Raw genomic sequence first — 15,204 nt, forward strand, 5'->3', positions numbered from 1 at the left:
TGGCGATATATCATGAGACACAGCGTGAAATGCACTATTTTGTATTCAGGTCTAGCTCCCGTTTGGTTGCCTGGCACGCTTTGATTTTGCACTATTCCAAGCCATGGAACAGCTTCGAACAGCTTCGTGCATTATGAATGCACGAAGCTGTTCGAAGCTGTTCGATGTTCAGAACTCACGAAAAGAGACGGAGGAACTATTCACACCCGAATGTCGTGCTTTCTTCTGATCTTCATATCGATACCTTGGCGCCTTACGAGTTCCCTTCAGCGTTAGAGCACGAAGCATTCGGTTGTGCTGATAGGTAGTGGGATACTCGTAATCAGCAGGACTACTAGGAACTGCACACAAAACTATAGAAAGCTCAACTGCAGATTGGAGCTTCGAATCGTGTTTCACAAGTGATCGTTTACTGGTAAAAACCATCGATTAATTAATAAGTCCACTTCTGCGTCTAAGTCTTACCAATACTGACGTTGCGTTGCTATATTGTAATGTCAGTGCTCACCGTTCTTCAGGAGATGCAAGTACTTCTCGTACTTGCGGTACATGATGAAATTCTCGTTTTGTAGCAGCAAGTTCCATCTCCCCTTGATGTAAGCCTTCTTCATGATTCCGGGGAGTCCCAGGTACATGAAGAGGTGCTCAGGCGTCTGCTTGTTTCTTGCCCAACCTTCGAACAGGTGCAGGTATTGGTTGATCAGCTCGTCGTTGAATGTTGTTCTCTCTTCGTTGACCTTGTCACCGCGTAAAAATCTCTTGCCGTCGTCGTGGTTGCTCGGAACAGCAGCGGTAGACTGTGGGGGATCTTGGAGAACTTAGCCTGGACGGAAGCTGCGCGTGTCGGGCAGCTGGTAAGGACCAGGCCTCGGAAAAAATAATTATTCCATTGCAATTACTGTATTTGTGTACGGAAATATGTAATATTGGTTGCCGGTCGTATTGAAATTACTATTATTGAAGCCCAATTTTCTATTAAAGTAATTGGAATAAATACATATATTGGTGAATGATATATTGAAATGATTATTATGGAGACCGAACTTTTGCAATTCAATATGATACTGTATTTTCCGAGGTCTGGTAAGGACGAAACCCACAACAACTGGCAGGATGAAGGGCAAACGCATGCTTCGCCCGTGAAGGCCCTCTTGGAACTCGATCACAAAATTGCCAAATGATCGCTCAACTCGGGCGAAATCATGAGGTACTACACTGTAGTAGTAGTACGCGTACATACTGTGTCCGTGATCCTAACTGCAACAACGTTGACAAGTTGTCAATGACAACAGCGAAGCGAAAGAAAGGTTTGGGTGGCCAGGAACCAGAGGTTACCACACGGGGACACATTTCCAATCCTATCTTCGATCCAAGGGAGCGTTTAGAAATCCAGTAGCCGATCGCCGATCGCCTGAATCATCCTTGAGGAGTACTAGGCACACACTCTCACATTTACTAAGATGATTCCGTATTATTACATACATGTATTGTATAATACCTGCACCTACATGTAGAGTTAGACATGCAACTCTCTAAGTATCAGTTACTGTAGCTCCCGCAATACATTATATGCTGGTAATTTACATCCTCTTGTCGTCGGCGTGAAATATGACGAATGAACATTAAGAATCCATTAGAGATAATTTGCTCAGCCAACTCACTATATTATTTTTCTGAAGTCCTTCACTACTGTACTACCCTCGCTCGCACATGTACTTACAGTTGCCTCGGCTACGAAAGATGTACTTCGTCTACGAGCGGTGGCCAACCAAAGGCTCATCGCGGCCGTATGCACTTGCGAGCTCTTCCCACTGAGCTGGAGTGAGGCTGATGATTGATTGCTCTCTTTCAGCACCGTCACCGTGTTCCGCAGTCGTTTGCTCTGAGTTCATTATAACAACATTTTGCACCGTATCAGTACTTTGGCAACACTTGCGTATATATCAAACGTACACTTACCGATGTAAGGTAACCCCGTGGTTTCGTCCACTCCAATCCCCAGCACGCCTTGGTTCACCAAGAAGGACGTGTCGAACAAATTCTCAATGGTCTGAAGACATTAAATAAAAATAAATGTAAAAACAGTTTAGGAAAAAGTGACTCTGCAAAACTTACTTGTGATGTGGTAAAACGTACCTGCTCGAAGCTCGTTGGATCCAGCGTTGCGTTGAACAGCGACGCTTTTCCTCCAGACTCGCGGGCAACGGCCGTCTCGAGAACTTTCAGCCGACGAGCTTGGGCTCCTTCAGTATCCTTTGCCTGAGCCAAAACGTGTTAAATCTATTAAAACAAAAAAAATCGCCGATCAATTATCTGCGGTAGTATGTACATGTATAACCTCACCTTGGCTGTGTAGAGCTTGGGCTCGGCTGCCTGCGCGGTTACGTCCTTGGGTGCTCGACGTGGGGCCTTCCTCTGCTTCTTTTCGGCCACCGTCGTATCCAACCGACCGAACCTACATGTAAATGATAAATCAACAAAAGCCCTCTCAAGTCACAAATCCTAACTCAAAACAGAGGCTAGTTCCTTACTTACAAGACATTCGTGTCCGGGACCGATTGGAAGCAAGACCCCACAGCCACTCCCAGTCCATCCCAGTCAAACTCAGTCGATGCGGTGGTGCATTCTCGACTTCCTGCGTTTATTAAGTCCAGGGCCTTAAACTGGACACACACACCTTACAATATGTTCGAACTCCTCAAACTTGAAATGCAAACAACAAACCTTGGTCATATCCGTGCCGCTCAGCATCTTGGACTGCTTCCCCACGGCAGTCTCGAGCTCATCCAAGCACAGACTGTCCAAGTTCCCCTCGCGGGGGTAGTGCACGTGCTGGTACAGCTCATCCACGTCCCCCGCGGCAGCATCGAACTTGTCCGAGTTGAGGCTCCTCAATTCTTCTTCCTGCTCCTTCATGCCCTGAAGTAGCTCGCGTTGCATGTAGCGCACTTGTCGTCGATCTTGATCGGAAAGATTGGAATCCGTCAGCAATTGCCGCTGCTTCGGCGAAGACGCACGCCCCCCATCCGCACTACCGTCCGCCATCTCGTTTCAAACTTGCTGCAAGTTTGAGAATACAGCCAAGCAGCAAAAGAGATCAAGCAAGACCTCGTCCCAATGTCATTCTTCTTCTCTAACGGTGTTTGAAAAGAAAAGTCTTAACTGTAGCTGGTCAACACCAACTGTACAGTATGCCATCACAAGACCCAGCAACGGTTGAAGGTGTAGTCACATTTTTTGCAGCTTGCCATTTCTTACAGTTGTAGCAGCAAGGGGTGATCATGGGGTTAATGCGTTCACCAGACTGCCCATTGAAGCCTTCGAAAGGGATGGACTGGATGCTTGATACTTAAAGTGTGAATACTCGGGGCGTCTTCTTCAAAATTGCATTCAGCGACAAATAATAACAGCGTTCTTTTTGACAAGTCCGCGGGGTCTCCCCGCGGACTGCACATCACATCGGTGTCTGTGGTAATAGCACGAGTATCCTAACTCACGTTGCCGCGGCCGTACGTGCCCTCGGGACACTTGTACTCGTCCGGGAGCAGCGAGCGCTGCAACGCGTTGAAGGCGTACTGGCGCTTGCCCGTGTTCTTGAGAGCGTTCTCCAGCCGCACGCCGTTGCTGCGCATGGTCGACACTGTGCGCACCGCGAACTCCTCGGGCAGACCGTGGTTCTCGCTCAGCAGACGCACCTGCTCGAGCGTCACCGACATGCCCGTGCGGTCCTTGGCACTCTTGCACGAGGTCACGCGGCCGGCACCCAGCAGTCGGCACAAATGCGAGCTCTCCTGGATGATCTTCGGGTGCTTGGACTTCACCACTTGCCGCTTGCTCGCTGTTGCAATACGCCCCTCCAGCGACTCGAGGAGAGGCGTGATGGTACTCACAGGCGTAGGCACCGTGTCCGGCTAATACAGCAACAACACAGTAAGAAATGTCAGTGAATCAAGGTCAAGAAGGCCAATAAGGGCACTATCAACGCGACGTACCCTTTGAGCCGCAAGCTGCTTGTACTTCTCGACGTGGCGGGTCAGCACGAAGAAGCTCTTGCGGTTGATGATGTCCTGCAGAGTCGTCTTCTTGCTGCTGGCGTTGTTGGCCAGCGTCTGCATCTCATTGATGCCTTGAGTGAAGATCACCGGCGTGACGGAAATGGAGCCGCCCGAGCGGATTGTGGACGGGATTGACGCCCGAATGTCTTCAGAGCAGCGCACACCGACAGCGACGGTGAAGGTCCCCTTGGCAGATCCCCTGCTCAAGCGCACCGACACAACGCCCGGTAGCGGCGTGTTCTTCATGTGCAAGTTAAGCAGCGTTGACGGGAGGTGCGCAGGCGGTGACGTGTCGAGCACGAAGGTGACGTGCTTGAGCCCATCAACCGCAGCAGAGAAATCCTCCAGCATTCCGATCTCCTTGCCCTGAGTCGACAGCAACGACTCGACCTGGAACAGGAAGCCAATGGACTCGATCGTGTGCAGAAAGCTGCGGTCCGTCGGGTGCTGCAGTGAGTACTCCAGCTGGCGGCAGAACGAAGCGACCAACGCCGTCAGCGCCTGTGACAAGCACATATCGAACCGCGTTGTGAGGTGCCATCGTGTCTCGTCGGTAGAACGGACGTCCGCGTTGCTCCAGTCCACCATGTCAGCGCCAGCGCCGCTCTGCTCCGACACATCACTCTGCACGTGGGACAGTGAGCGCTTCTGCAGCGTCGCTCGAAGACTCAGGATGCTTCCATTGTGACGGAACTTGAAGCAGTGAGCAGCGAACGCGCCAACAGTTACCGTCGGATAGACTTTCACGTGGGGAGAAGTCCGTCTTGATCGTTGCGAGCGCAGGTCGGCTGTGGGGCCTACCCACATGTCTTGCACATGCAGGTTGATAGGCAGGAACCGCAGCACGAGGCTCTTCTTTTCGGTACTCGCCTTGAAGTTAAGCCCCTCCTCCGCTCGGTCGATACACACCTGGTGGCACTCCTGTAGTCCTTCGAGGTACATCTTGCGCTGCTGCACCCGGTCGTTCAGCCACGTTTGGACCACGGTCTGGTCGTTCTCACCCTGGATCTGCTCGATCAGGTTGTCGTACAAGTTACCAACCAGGCCACTCTTCACCCTCGCTTCAAAGCCCGCGGCGTCAGCCTGCGCACGCGCTAGATCGTCCGCGCGCTCGGCAACCAGCAGCTCCAGGTACTGTCGGGGCAGCTCGTTCGTGAGTGGACTTTCAACCATGTCTTCGATCACCATTTCATCCCCTTCAGCAAACTGGAAACTCTTGGAAATGTAGAAACCCGAGTTCTCCTTCAGCTGACGCGGGGAAACAGTCATGGATTTGACCCGCAAGCGTGGCACCGAGGGGTCCACTTCGGGGGTAGCAGCACCAGTTGCAGCCGCTACATTCGGTGACTCGGTGCCAGTTCCATCGCTGAGCATTGTCGGAATGGGCGACCGATTGCGGTAGGAGACTTGTCGAGCCACCAAATTCACCTCGTCAGACGCCAGCATGTCATCGCACGCACAGGAGAATTCACAGAACACCTTGGGCCGAGAGGGAGGAGCCATGCCCATGCCAGACACACGTGCAATTCGAGCGCGCTCATCGAGCTTTAGGGAAGATGCACGCATCATTTGGCGGGACTCGCGCAGGTCGCCGTCTACTGACGGCGACGAGGTCTTCTCCGGGATCTCGTACACCACGAAGCGAAGCAGTGGGTTGGCAGGCATCACCGGGATCTGAAGCACCGACAAGAACGTCGCGATCTGCGTCACGCCGTTTTCGGAGTTTGCCGTCACCAGAGTGGGCAAAACTGTCTCGGTGAAGCCCACGCGTGACCACTTCGCTCCCGGATTGGAAGCAGGCAGAGGCGTGGGCAAGGCTCCACCGCCAAGTAGCGACAACGAATGGCTACGACGGCTGAGAATCCCTTCTTGGTGCAGTCCGGTCTCGATGAACGTACTGATCGAGGAGCGACGGTAGCTCAGCATCGGAAGATCTTCGTAGTGATCTTCGCCCGTGACATCGTTCTCGCCAGCCTCCGAAGCCGTATTCTCCGCAACGTAGAGCTCGACAAAGCACGCGTGCGTAAGCGAGATCGGCGACACGAGCTGGACAGCTAGCGCGAGCACATTCTGCGTGCCATCCACACTCTCCTGACCGATAGGGTTGTACTCCGTATCGGGAAAGCGCAGGATGCCTGCCCAACCATCGCTCAGTCCCGAGGCATCCAAAGGAAGGGCATACTTTCCGCTCTCAACCTTATCGGAAATACTCGACATGGTGCGATGAAGCAGCTGCGGGTCTTTTACGTGCAACGAAGGGTTCCAATTCATACCGTGTAGCCGGGGATTCCACTGCAAGAGCAAGAAGCCAATCGGAGGCACAAGAGTCGGAAGCCAAATGGAGAAAATGTACCACACGACAGAGTTGATGGTCCAGTTCTTCCAGTGGAGGATGGAGTTCATGATGCAAGACGTTCCGAGCACGAGTGCGATCGAGAGAATCACCGCCAGGTACGTGATCAACGACTTCTTCATCACCTTCACCACGTGGTCATCAAAAATATCGCCAGATTGATCGATCAAGCGCACACCGCGCTGAATCACGAACGTTCCCAGCACCAGCAACGCCACGGATGTGAGGAAGATCAGCAGCTCGGCACTTTGCTGCAGTGGGAAGAACCAGTCCGAGTAGCTCACATCCTTGCAAATGTTGTTCACCGCGTACTTCCACTGTGTTGGCTGCAGATCGGGGCAATAGTTATCCGAGCATAGCCGCATGGAGTAGAAAGGATTCTTGAGGTAGTCGTCGTACGTGCACTTGTAGAAGTCGGTGAGACTCACGACTCCGAAGAGCTGGAAACCGTAGAACGCCACGTTGATGATCACGTAAATGATGAACACGATCAACCGCCCTGACGCCCCCACGTCGTGGAACAGCACAGTGCCCCAGTGGAAACACACCGACGTCATCATCGTCCACGTGAAGCACACAGAAATGGCGTAGAGCAGGTAATAAATGTCCGTTCCGCTGGCGGATGACGCCTTGGTCGAGACGCTGATCCAAATAGCGTTGCCAACGATGCACAGAACGAAGATCATCATCACAGAGAGCGATGTCATATCGTTGTAGAACGTCGGTCTCGAGAAGGAGATTCCGTTCTGTAAGCAGCACCCATGCGTCGTTTGTTAGTCATCAATACTTTACTAGCGAGTAAAATTCGCAAGCTTACCATTCGAGTGACGAGGATAGCACCAGCCAACGCCACAGCGAAGAATGTGATCGACATCACGCTGTACACACTCAGAGTGTACTTCGAGTCTGTACCAGCAAATTACACAACGACTTGTCAGTGACGACATCCGTGAAAGCAAGGTGGGATACCCAGCTACGTACATGTCTTCGAGTGCACCACCGTTTGTGCGCAATCGCTCCCTATCACATCGCTATCGTCCATGAGAGTGACCTCGCTGAGCGCGGGTAAACGGAACCCACTAGTGTAGTCATCCTCCTGGTCCTCGTCTCCCGTCCACGCCACATTCGTCACTTGGATTTGGAACGTGAAGGTCGTCCTGATCTCCCACGAGTCATTGGTCTTGACACCCGACGGCAGAAGGTCCGTCACGCAGAAGTAGGTAGCGTTGTCGCTCTCGATGTTGAGGTTGGTCTCACCCGGATCGGCATACAGGTTCAGGAACGGGTTTCCACCTTGGACGTATGAGGCCGCCGCAGAAGACCCAAAGGTTACAGTGGAGACAGGTTCACGTCCTTTGCTCGCGCAGTATGCCGAGCGCAAGTTGGCACACACCTTGGGGTTGTCCGAATTGGGGCCAACGATGGAGGACGTCGAAAAGGACAGCATCATAATCTCGGTATCTTCTTCCATCCACAAGAGCGATGAATCCAAACGCCCTTTTCTGACGGGAGGCAACGCCATCGTAGCAAGCGTTAACGCGCTCAAATCTTGGGCTGAGGTCGATGCAATACTTGACCCAGACGTAATCACCGTCAGCTCCCGTGTGCGCCTAGAGGTAGCTGCAGATTTCAGCGTCCCACTTGACGTCTCGTAAGACAGCGACACGCTCACGCCCACGGAGCTGCTGGAAGCGCTGGATCCTGTGATGATACTCTGGGATAGTACGAACGACATCGGTCCCCCGGAGTTCGACGTCATCAAATCCTCACGGCCTTCGAGCAGATCCATAACGCTGACGAAGCCGTAACGGTGGGAATCGCTATCGCAGTTCTTGCTGCTCGTCACGTCCGCGCAGCTGTGGACCCGATGAGTGGCAGAGGTCTCATTGCTGTCGTCACGCAGCGTCACGTCAACTGCCGTGTTTTCCCAGGCCACAAATCTCCACCCGCTTGGGAGCGAGATGGTGATCCACCACTTGCTCTTACGCGTCATGGGATCTTCCTCGCCCAAGTTGTAGAACGCTCCGATGATATCCGCAGCCAGAAGGGTGAAGGTAGCCTCCGCAACACTGTTGGGGGTGACTGTCGATGTTGAGACCTTGTACGAGTCGGTTGAGACACAGGTCTTATATCCCGACGGGCACGAGCCATCGGACAGCTTGCTTTCGCATGTGGACCCGCTAGACTCGCCGGGATGCTCATTCTGGCACTCCGTTGGGTTACACCGACAGTATGTTGACGTGTAAGGCACGTACTCCACGCCGCTGCTACTCCACTGCTGAAAAGGCAAACAGAATAGAGAGAACCGTTAGCTTCATAACATGAAATCAAGAACATAACATGCCCATGACGAACCCAGCTTTTGCTCCCGGATTCGGACTCGCTCGAGGAGCTGTTGCTAGCTGTGAGCGAGAAAACCTTGACAACTTCCTCCGATCCGCTGAATGAGCCCGTTGCCGTCGAGTTCGCCTGCGACGATGCTTCCGTTGGCACCGCCGTTTCCGCCGTAGTGGATGTCAAGTTGCTCGATGCCGCAGGTGCAGGAGTTGCCTCCGTGGAGGCTGTGAAGTTACTGGCTGATGCTGGCGAAGGAGTTTCCTCAGTCGAAGCCGCCGGTGCTGATGTCCCCTGAAGGATAATCGATCGCTCCTCAGGGTTTTCTGGAGATGCAGCGGCTGCGCTGTCATCACTCGATCCAACGATAAGCTGAACACCACCAGACCCGTCAGCAGTCTGGGTAATACTTGTATCGATGGGGGTGGTGGGGGCTGGAGTGATCCTAGAAGTCTCATAGATATGAGAGGCGACTGCAGTGTTAACGTCCAACGAGCTGGCAGCCATGTGAATGGCGTGAGAGCCTACAGATGCATCGACGTTGGGTAAACTTGTGCCTTGAATGTGGACACCCTCGTATCCAACACTAGCGTCAACGTTCCTGGAACTGGCGTCAACATGAATGCCACGCGAGCCTACAGTGGCGTCGATATCACTCGATCCGACAGTAGCGTCAAGGTGAACGCCACGAGAGCCAACTGTGACGTCGAGATCACCCGATCCAACGGTAGCGCCTACACTTCCAGAGCCGACCGACACATCCAAGTCATGTGATCCCACCGAGACGTCTAGGCCATGTGAACCGACCGAGACGTCCAAGCCATGGGACCCCACCGTGGCCTCGAGACTTCCAGAGCCAATGTAAGCTCCTAACTCTGCCGATCCTGATCCTACTGAGACATCGAGTCCGCCCGAGCCGACCGTTGCGCCAAGTCCTCCCGAACCCACCGACACTCCCAGCCCTGTAGACCCCGAACCAGCCGAGACATCAATACCAGCGGAGCCCACAGCGACATCCACCGATCCGACCGAGACCTCGAGTCCATTCGAGCCCAACGTAAAGCCCAACGCGTCGGCCTCACTCTCCACCGACCCTGAACCTGCCTGGCTGCAGTCCTGCGACTGCGACTGCGGGAACTCGATCGTCTCTGCGTCACCTGCACTGCCCGAACACTCGGACGAGCTCGAACCTGCCTGTCCGTCGAACAAGTGCAGCAGGAACTGCGCCTGCTGCGATCCGTCCTGTATCACTGGCGTCCGGCCGTCGTCGCCCACGTCCCCTCGCGCTATCCGGTTCATGCGCTCGAACTCGAGCTCGATCACGTGCTTGTCCAAGGCCGCGACGACTGGCACCGAGTCCAGCTCCAGCGCCTCTGCGTCTGCTCGAAGAATACATACACACCACACCGCGTCAGACTATACTACTGCAGACGCTGAAGAGCTCTCTATTGCGTACCTTCGGCCGCGGCTCGGGCCGGCAGAGTGGGCGCGGAGGCCAGCAGCAGCAGCAGCAGCAACGCCGCCGCGTGCATGAGCCTCCCGCCGCCTCGCAAAAGTCGACGCTGGTAGGCGGAAGAGAGAGAAGCGTTAGACCAGGTTGGGGGCGCTGGAGGAGGCCGCCACCAGGCAGCAACGCACCCGCATGAGAGACGCCGACGAGTACAGTGCGCTCTGTTGGCACGGTCGATTGTGAGACGCGCTCAATGCAGGGCGCGGTTGGGGCAGCGATGTGACGAGGTCGATTGCACTGCTTATTACGGGACGGAGGTGATAGTCGGTGGTGTGCATATCTCTGGAGTATACGTTGCACACAGTGTAATGTGGTTGAAAGATGGTGGCGATTGACGCTGCGTCCCGGAAAGAGGTGTGCTTTTGACAGTGGTAGCGTACACAGAGAGGTGATGGATCTGGCTCCTTTCAGATAAATTGTGGCCGAAAATGGCCGCTGCCACGCAGGCGGAGACTATTATTACCGGGGCGCCGCATATTACCGGGGCGCCCAAGCAAGGCCGAGAGGACCATGAGCCATGGTGACGAAAAATGCTGCTCTTGCTTCGCCAGAGTGCGGACTGCGTGTACGCCACACAACCTACGCCAATCCCATATGGTTTTCATTAGTATTTCTAAAAGCAGTACATACTTAAATCAAACGTTCCAGATCTGGAACCATCTCCTCAATACAAGCCCTCTGTTCTAAAACCCCGCGCACAGCTTTTGGCCAGCCATTTCATCTCGCTGCACCGGTTGATACACCTACAGGTCGGCGTGCACGATGGCGGAGCAGCATGACAGCGGCTCGGAGCGCGAGGACGTGGAGCGGATCGTGCGCAGCGCGCCCAAGCGCCTAGGCCAGGACGCCAAGCAGCCCAAGAAGGAGAAGGCCAAGCCCGTCAAGCACGCGGCCAAGTACACGCGCGGCGGCAACCTGTCGCAGCACCGCATCCGCAACATCCGCGACAAGAAGCTCAAGGGCTCGCTACTGCGCGCGCATGAGAAGCAGAAGCTGGCGGCCGAGTCCGCCGCCAAGTCGGAGATCCTGCTGCCCGACCAGGTGGGCTTCCTGGAGGCGGAAGGCCTCGAGAAGACGTACAAGTTCACGCAGAAGCAGCTCGCGGACAACGTGGACCTCAACACGGCGCGCAAGATCTTCAGCCTGGACCTGCCCGACTACGGCTCGTACCGCGTCAAGTACACGCGCAACGGGCGCAACATGCTGCTCGGCAGCCAGAAGGGCCACCTGGCCATGATGGACGCGCTGCGCATGAAGCTCACGTGCGAGTTCCAGGCCAACGACCTCGTGCGCGACATCAGCTTCCTGCACAACGACTCGCTGTTCGCGGCAGCGCAGAAGAAGCACGTGTACATCTACGACAGCACTGGAGCCGAGGCGCACTGCATCCGCACGACGCCCGAGCCGCGCAGGATGGAGTTCCTGCCCTACCACTTCCTGCTCTCGACGGTGAGCGGCAACGGTTTGCTGACCTACCACGACGTGACAGAGGGCAAGCAGGTGTCGACCCACCGCACCAAGCAGGGACTGTGTGACACGATGGCGCTGAACCCGTGGAACGCCGTCGTGAACCTTGGCCACGCGAGCGGTATCGTCACGCTCTGGACGCCCAACATGTCGGACGCTGTTGTCAAGATGCAGTGCCACCAGGGACCGAGTACGTTGTGTTTGCTTTTTGCTGTTGATTTGGTGTTGATGTACGCTTTACTTACGCTTGTGTTTTTTTTTTACAGTTCGTTCCCTCGGCATCGACTCCAGCGGAAAGTATCTCGTCACCGCTGGTGCGGACAGGAAGGTGAAGATTTTCGACCTGCGCAAGTACCAGGAACTGAACAGCTACTACCTGACGGCGGCGGCCAACACGATGAGCGTGAGTCAGCGCGGGCTGGTGGCAGTGGGCTTCGGGCCGAACGTGCACGTGCTCAAGAGCGCCTTCTCGTCGGGCTCGCCCATCCGACCATACATGACGTACCAGGTGCCGGGCTCGTTGGTGAGCTCGCTGGCCTTCCGCCCGTTCGAAGATGTGCTGGGTGTCGGCCACGCCAAGGGCTTCAACTCCATAGTGATTCCTGGCTCGGGTGAGCCCAACTTCGACACGTACGAGGCCAACCCGTACGAGAACCACAAGCAGCGTGACGAGTCTGAGGTGCGCTCGCTGCTGGAGAAGATTCGTCCGGAGATGATCACGCTCGACCCGAACGCCATCGGTCGCGTGGACATGGACCCGGCCGAGGAGCAGGAGAGGAAGATCTACCAGATGCAGCGCGCGAACGGAGATGCCAACGCCAAGAAGCCCAAGAAGAAGATGCGCGGCAAGAACCGTCCGTCTCGGCGACTGCGCAAGAAGCAGCTGAACGTCATCGACACGCAGAAGCAACAGTTCCGCGAGCAGCTAGCCAACAAGCAGAAACGCCAGGAGAGACAGGAGCAGCAGCGCGAGTGGACTGAAAAAGCCGAGAGCGCACCCACGGCGCTCAACCGGTTCTTCAAGAAGTAGATGCATTCCACACTGTAATACAAGCAGGCGGCCGCTTTCATTAGACGCATTCATTAGACCGTGTTGCTTCCTTATCAAAATCTCGTGTAAGAATGAATGATATCATGACCAACGACAGACACCTTTATTGCGCCCATAAATCGAACCAGTTCCTGTTCATCGTCGCGCCTTACGGGGGGCCCAGTAAACTCGGCAAGTAGCTTATGCGAGGTAGCGGTACGTGTTGGCTTGATCGGGGTCGCGCTCAAGGTACTCACGGTCGATGAGAGCCTCAATACGGCGCTTGATGACCTTCAGGTTCGGCTTGAAGAACGCGAGCTGGCTCAGCACCTCCGAAATTAGCTGCTGGTGCTGCAGCGTTTTACGCGCCTTCATGATACGCACGATAGCGGCTTCTATGGCTATGCTGCGGTCCTCCTCCACGTTCTTCTGGCTGTGGCTTTCCTCCAGGGAGGCCATGGGAATGCGCAGCTTACGCATGGGCGAGGCAAATGTGCGGTTCACGGTGAACCCGTCGCTGGTCGAGATCGTCTTACCAGCAGGCGTCTTCGTCAGCAGCTTGTACTTGCCGCACGACAGCGAGTGCATAATACGCTTCACCACATCCACAGTCAAGTTCAGCGACTCCCGCACGGCCTCGAACGAGAGCGAACCCTCGCCTTCGTTGAACAGCAGCAGCGCCACAGCCTGCAGCGTTGTCACCTGCAGGTCATACCATTTCTTCTTGGGGAAGTTGGCACGGATCGTCGCATTACCAAGCGAGTGCACCCACTGCAGCCGGCGGTGGCTCGTCTTTGAGTCGTAGTACACCTTGAAGAGGTTCATGCATCGAACCATAAGCGGCGGCATTGTGACCTCCAGGATGCGGTACGACGGCCAGTAACCCGTCGTCAGCACCTGCACGCTGAATTCGAGGTTCAACGCAGCCTCGTTCGAGTCGCTCTCACGCTGCTTCTTCAAGAAGCCCTCGAACTCCTGGTGGTGATCGCTGCCGATGGCCAGGTCATTCATCATACCTTCCATCTTACCCGTGAACTGTGCACCGCAGCGCAGCTTCAGCTTTCCGATCATAAGCACCTCAGCGTCGGCAGAAGCAGATCGCTGATTCAGCAAACGCTTGGCCAGCTGGTTACGGTAGATCTCAGCGAAGAGATCCTTGTCCGTCAGGTACGAGAACACGAACACCACCTTCTCCAGGTAGTCCTCCACCTGCTCGTCACTGAGCTTCTCGCCGCCGGTCTTGAGGATACGGTCGCAGAACGTACTCATCAGCTTCGCCGAGCTGTCGGGGCCGACGTCCTTGTTGACAAACTCCACGAATGCCTCTTTCAGCGCCTTCTGGAACAGCGAGTTGCCCGCAAACTGCTCGTTCACGATACTGCGGAACTTGTCGTGGATCGCAAGAATATCCTTGATGAACGTCGGGTCCGAACTGGGGTCGCGCACATTGCCCGAGGCCACCGCGTTCGCGCGCTTGGCCACGATGTCGTTACCCACAGCCGTAATGTGCTGCTGCACGAGGTCGGCAATGGGCTCGAGTCCGTTCTTCAGACGCGCGAACAGGCGGTACATACGCGCCAAGTCCTCGAGCTTGTCGTTCTTCAGCAGCGCGATGACGCCCGAGTTCTCCCTCTCGATCAGCTCCTTCTGGGCGGCCTCCAGCAAGACGCTCTCCAGCTTCTTCACCAGCTTGGGCTCCGTCGACTTGTGCAGGTACGTGTTGACGCGGCTGCGCTCGCTCTGCAGCGCCTCCTCGACCTTCTGGAGGTACACGGGCGTCGAGTCCTCACTGAGCCAGCCCTTGGACTTGCGCTCGTAGTACGTGGCGCTCGTGGCCACGAGGTCCGTCTCCAGACAGCTCTGGTACACGTCCAGGGACTTCATGCCCATGACCTCGAAGATCTCGACGCAGTTGCGCATGAGCGCCGTGTCGATGATCTCTCCGTTGCGCTCCTTCTCGATGAGCTCGATCATGGCGTCCTTGACGCGCACCTTGACCTTCTGGAAGACCATGCGGTCGAAGCTCTGCAGCCCGGCGTCGTCCAGCGTCGGGAGCGAGTGGTGCTTGACGTAGTAGCGGTCCAGGTACATGAAGAAGCGCGTCATCCACTTCATCATGAGCTTGTGGTTGGTCCAGCGCTTGACCAGCTCCTGCAGGAAGAACTCGTCGTGGGCCTGCTCCAGACTGGGCAGCACCTTCTTCTCCAGGTATGCGTCGAACGTCTGGCCGTGGCGGTCGTAGAGCTGCTCTGAGAAGTTGTACGGCGAGCGCTGCGTGCACATGTTGTAGCACGTCGTGTAGATGGGCATGAAGGCGTTGGGCGGGAAGGGCGACACCTTCACCTGGTCGAAGCCCTTGTCCAGGATGTCCAGCAGCACGTCGATGGCCTTGGGCTTGATCTCCTGGTCCCAGCCCTCCTCCAGCGTGATCATGTTCTTGCCGCTCATGGCCGAG

At 55.4% G+C, this 15,204-nt stretch overlaps 3 protein-coding genes across 3 annotated transcripts; 1 reads left to right on the forward strand and 2 right to left on the reverse strand.

The window, feature by feature from the left end:
* Positions 1–497: 497 nt before the first annotated feature.
* Positions 498–10,386, reverse strand: PHYSODRAFT_323353 (hypothetical protein; the record flags this gene model as incomplete). The annotated part of the gene is made up of 14 exons (XM_009518877.1): positions 498–777; positions 1,756–1,882; positions 1,960–2,050; positions 2,137–2,259; positions 2,344–2,455; positions 2,536–2,663; positions 2,725–3,000; positions 3,498–3,911; positions 3,993–7,154; positions 7,226–7,314; positions 7,390–8,683; positions 8,764–10,121; positions 10,199–10,304; positions 10,381–10,386. The coding sequence occupies 14 exons, from the start codon at positions 10,384–10,386 to the stop codon at positions 498–500; spliced, it is 7,566 nt and encodes a 2,521-aa protein (XP_009517172.1).
* A 628-nt stretch (positions 10,387–11,014) lies between these two features.
* PHYSODRAFT_538076 (hypothetical protein) lies at positions 11,015–12,797 on the forward strand (the record flags this gene model as incomplete). The annotated part of the gene is made up of 2 exons (XM_009518878.1): positions 11,015–11,909; positions 11,986–12,797. 2 exons carry the CDS (start codon positions 11,015–11,017, stop codon positions 12,747–12,749), a joined length of 1,659 nt encoding a protein of 552 aa, XP_009517173.1. The 3' UTR covers positions 12,750–12,797.
* A 50-nt stretch (positions 12,798–12,847) lies between these two features.
* PHYSODRAFT_538079 (hypothetical protein) lies at positions 12,848–15,197 on the reverse strand (the record flags this gene model as incomplete). The annotated part of the gene is made up of 2 exons (XM_009518879.1): positions 12,848–13,937; positions 14,523–15,197. 2 exons carry the CDS (start codon positions 15,195–15,197, stop codon positions 12,951–12,953), a joined length of 1,662 nt encoding a protein of 553 aa, XP_009517174.1. The 3' UTR covers positions 12,848–12,950.
* Positions 15,198–15,204: the final 7 nt, after the last annotated feature.

This window comes from Phytophthora sojae, assembly GCF_000149755.1.
Source record: "Phytophthora sojae unplaced genomic scaffold PHYSOscaffold_1, whole genome shotgun sequence".
Lineage (NCBI taxonomy): Eukaryota > Oomycota > Peronosporomycetes > Peronosporales > Peronosporaceae > Phytophthora > Phytophthora sojae.